The 659-nt window shown below is 56.4% G+C and overlaps 1 protein-coding gene across 10 annotated transcripts in view; it reads left to right on the top strand.

Moving 5' to 3' along the window:
- Positions 1–6: 6 nt before the first annotated feature.
- The window catches only part of ANKRD16 (ankyrin repeat domain 16), a 27,412-nt gene continuing 26,759 nt past the window's right edge, over positions 7–659 (top strand). For 9 of the 10 annotated variants that reach the window (XR_003044813.1, XR_003044812.1, XR_001516436.2 and 6 more), the window contains exon 1: positions 7–287. Coding sequence is in view for 7 of the 10 variants with exons in the window: in XM_015585653.2 (XP_015441139.1) it covers positions 157–287 (131 nt within the window). In the remaining 3 variants the exon portion in view is untranslated. The remainder of the gene's footprint in view (positions 288–659) is intronic. The other variant, XM_025043467.1, reaches the window with a different exon arrangement.

The following is a 659-nucleotide window of genomic DNA, read 5'->3' as shown; positions in this document are numbered from 1 at the left end:
AGGCTGGGGAAGGAAGGCCGGCTCTGCGCCCTGCGGGAGGAGCTGCAGGGAGCGGGGCGCGCCGTCTGCCCGGGGCCGGCCGGCGACACTCTCCTGCACTGCGCCGCCCGCCACGGGCGTCGGGACGTCCTGGCCTATCTGGTCGAGGCCTGGGACATGGACATCGAGGCCGCCAACCGAGACTACAAGCGGCCTCTGCACGAAGCTGCTTCCATGGGCCACCGGGACTGCGTGCGGTACCTGCTGGGTCGCGGAGCCGCGGTCGACTGCCTGAAGAAGGCCGACTGGTAGGTGGCGGGAGTTCCAGAAAGACACCCCTCCCCGGAGAGTCATAGATTCCCACGTACTTTGTCTGCCACCACAGCACAGTTTCTCAGCCTCCCCCTGGAGGGCACGTTGCTCCTGCCCTAGGGGTTAACTAACTGTTCGGTCCAGGCATTTGCTTTTTTTTATGAAGCAGAGAACAGTATAGAATATGATCAAATAGAATACTATGGAACAGTGAATTGTTTATATTACATATGACACGAGTCCCAGGATGCGAAGTTCTTCTGGGGACATCTAACTGAATGAATGGTTACTTCACCAACAGCATTGCCTTAACTTTTTATTTTGAAATAGTTATAGGTTCGCAGAAAGTTGCATAGAAATGTGCAGGG

The sequence above is a fragment of the Pteropus alecto genome, unplaced genomic scaffold, assembly GCF_000325575.1.
Source record: "Pteropus alecto unplaced genomic scaffold, ASM32557v1 scaffold11, whole genome shotgun sequence".
In the NCBI taxonomy this organism is placed as follows: Eukaryota; Metazoa; Chordata; class Mammalia; order Chiroptera; family Pteropodidae; genus Pteropus; species Pteropus alecto.
This window is presented reverse-complemented; position numbering and strand designations above follow the sequence as displayed.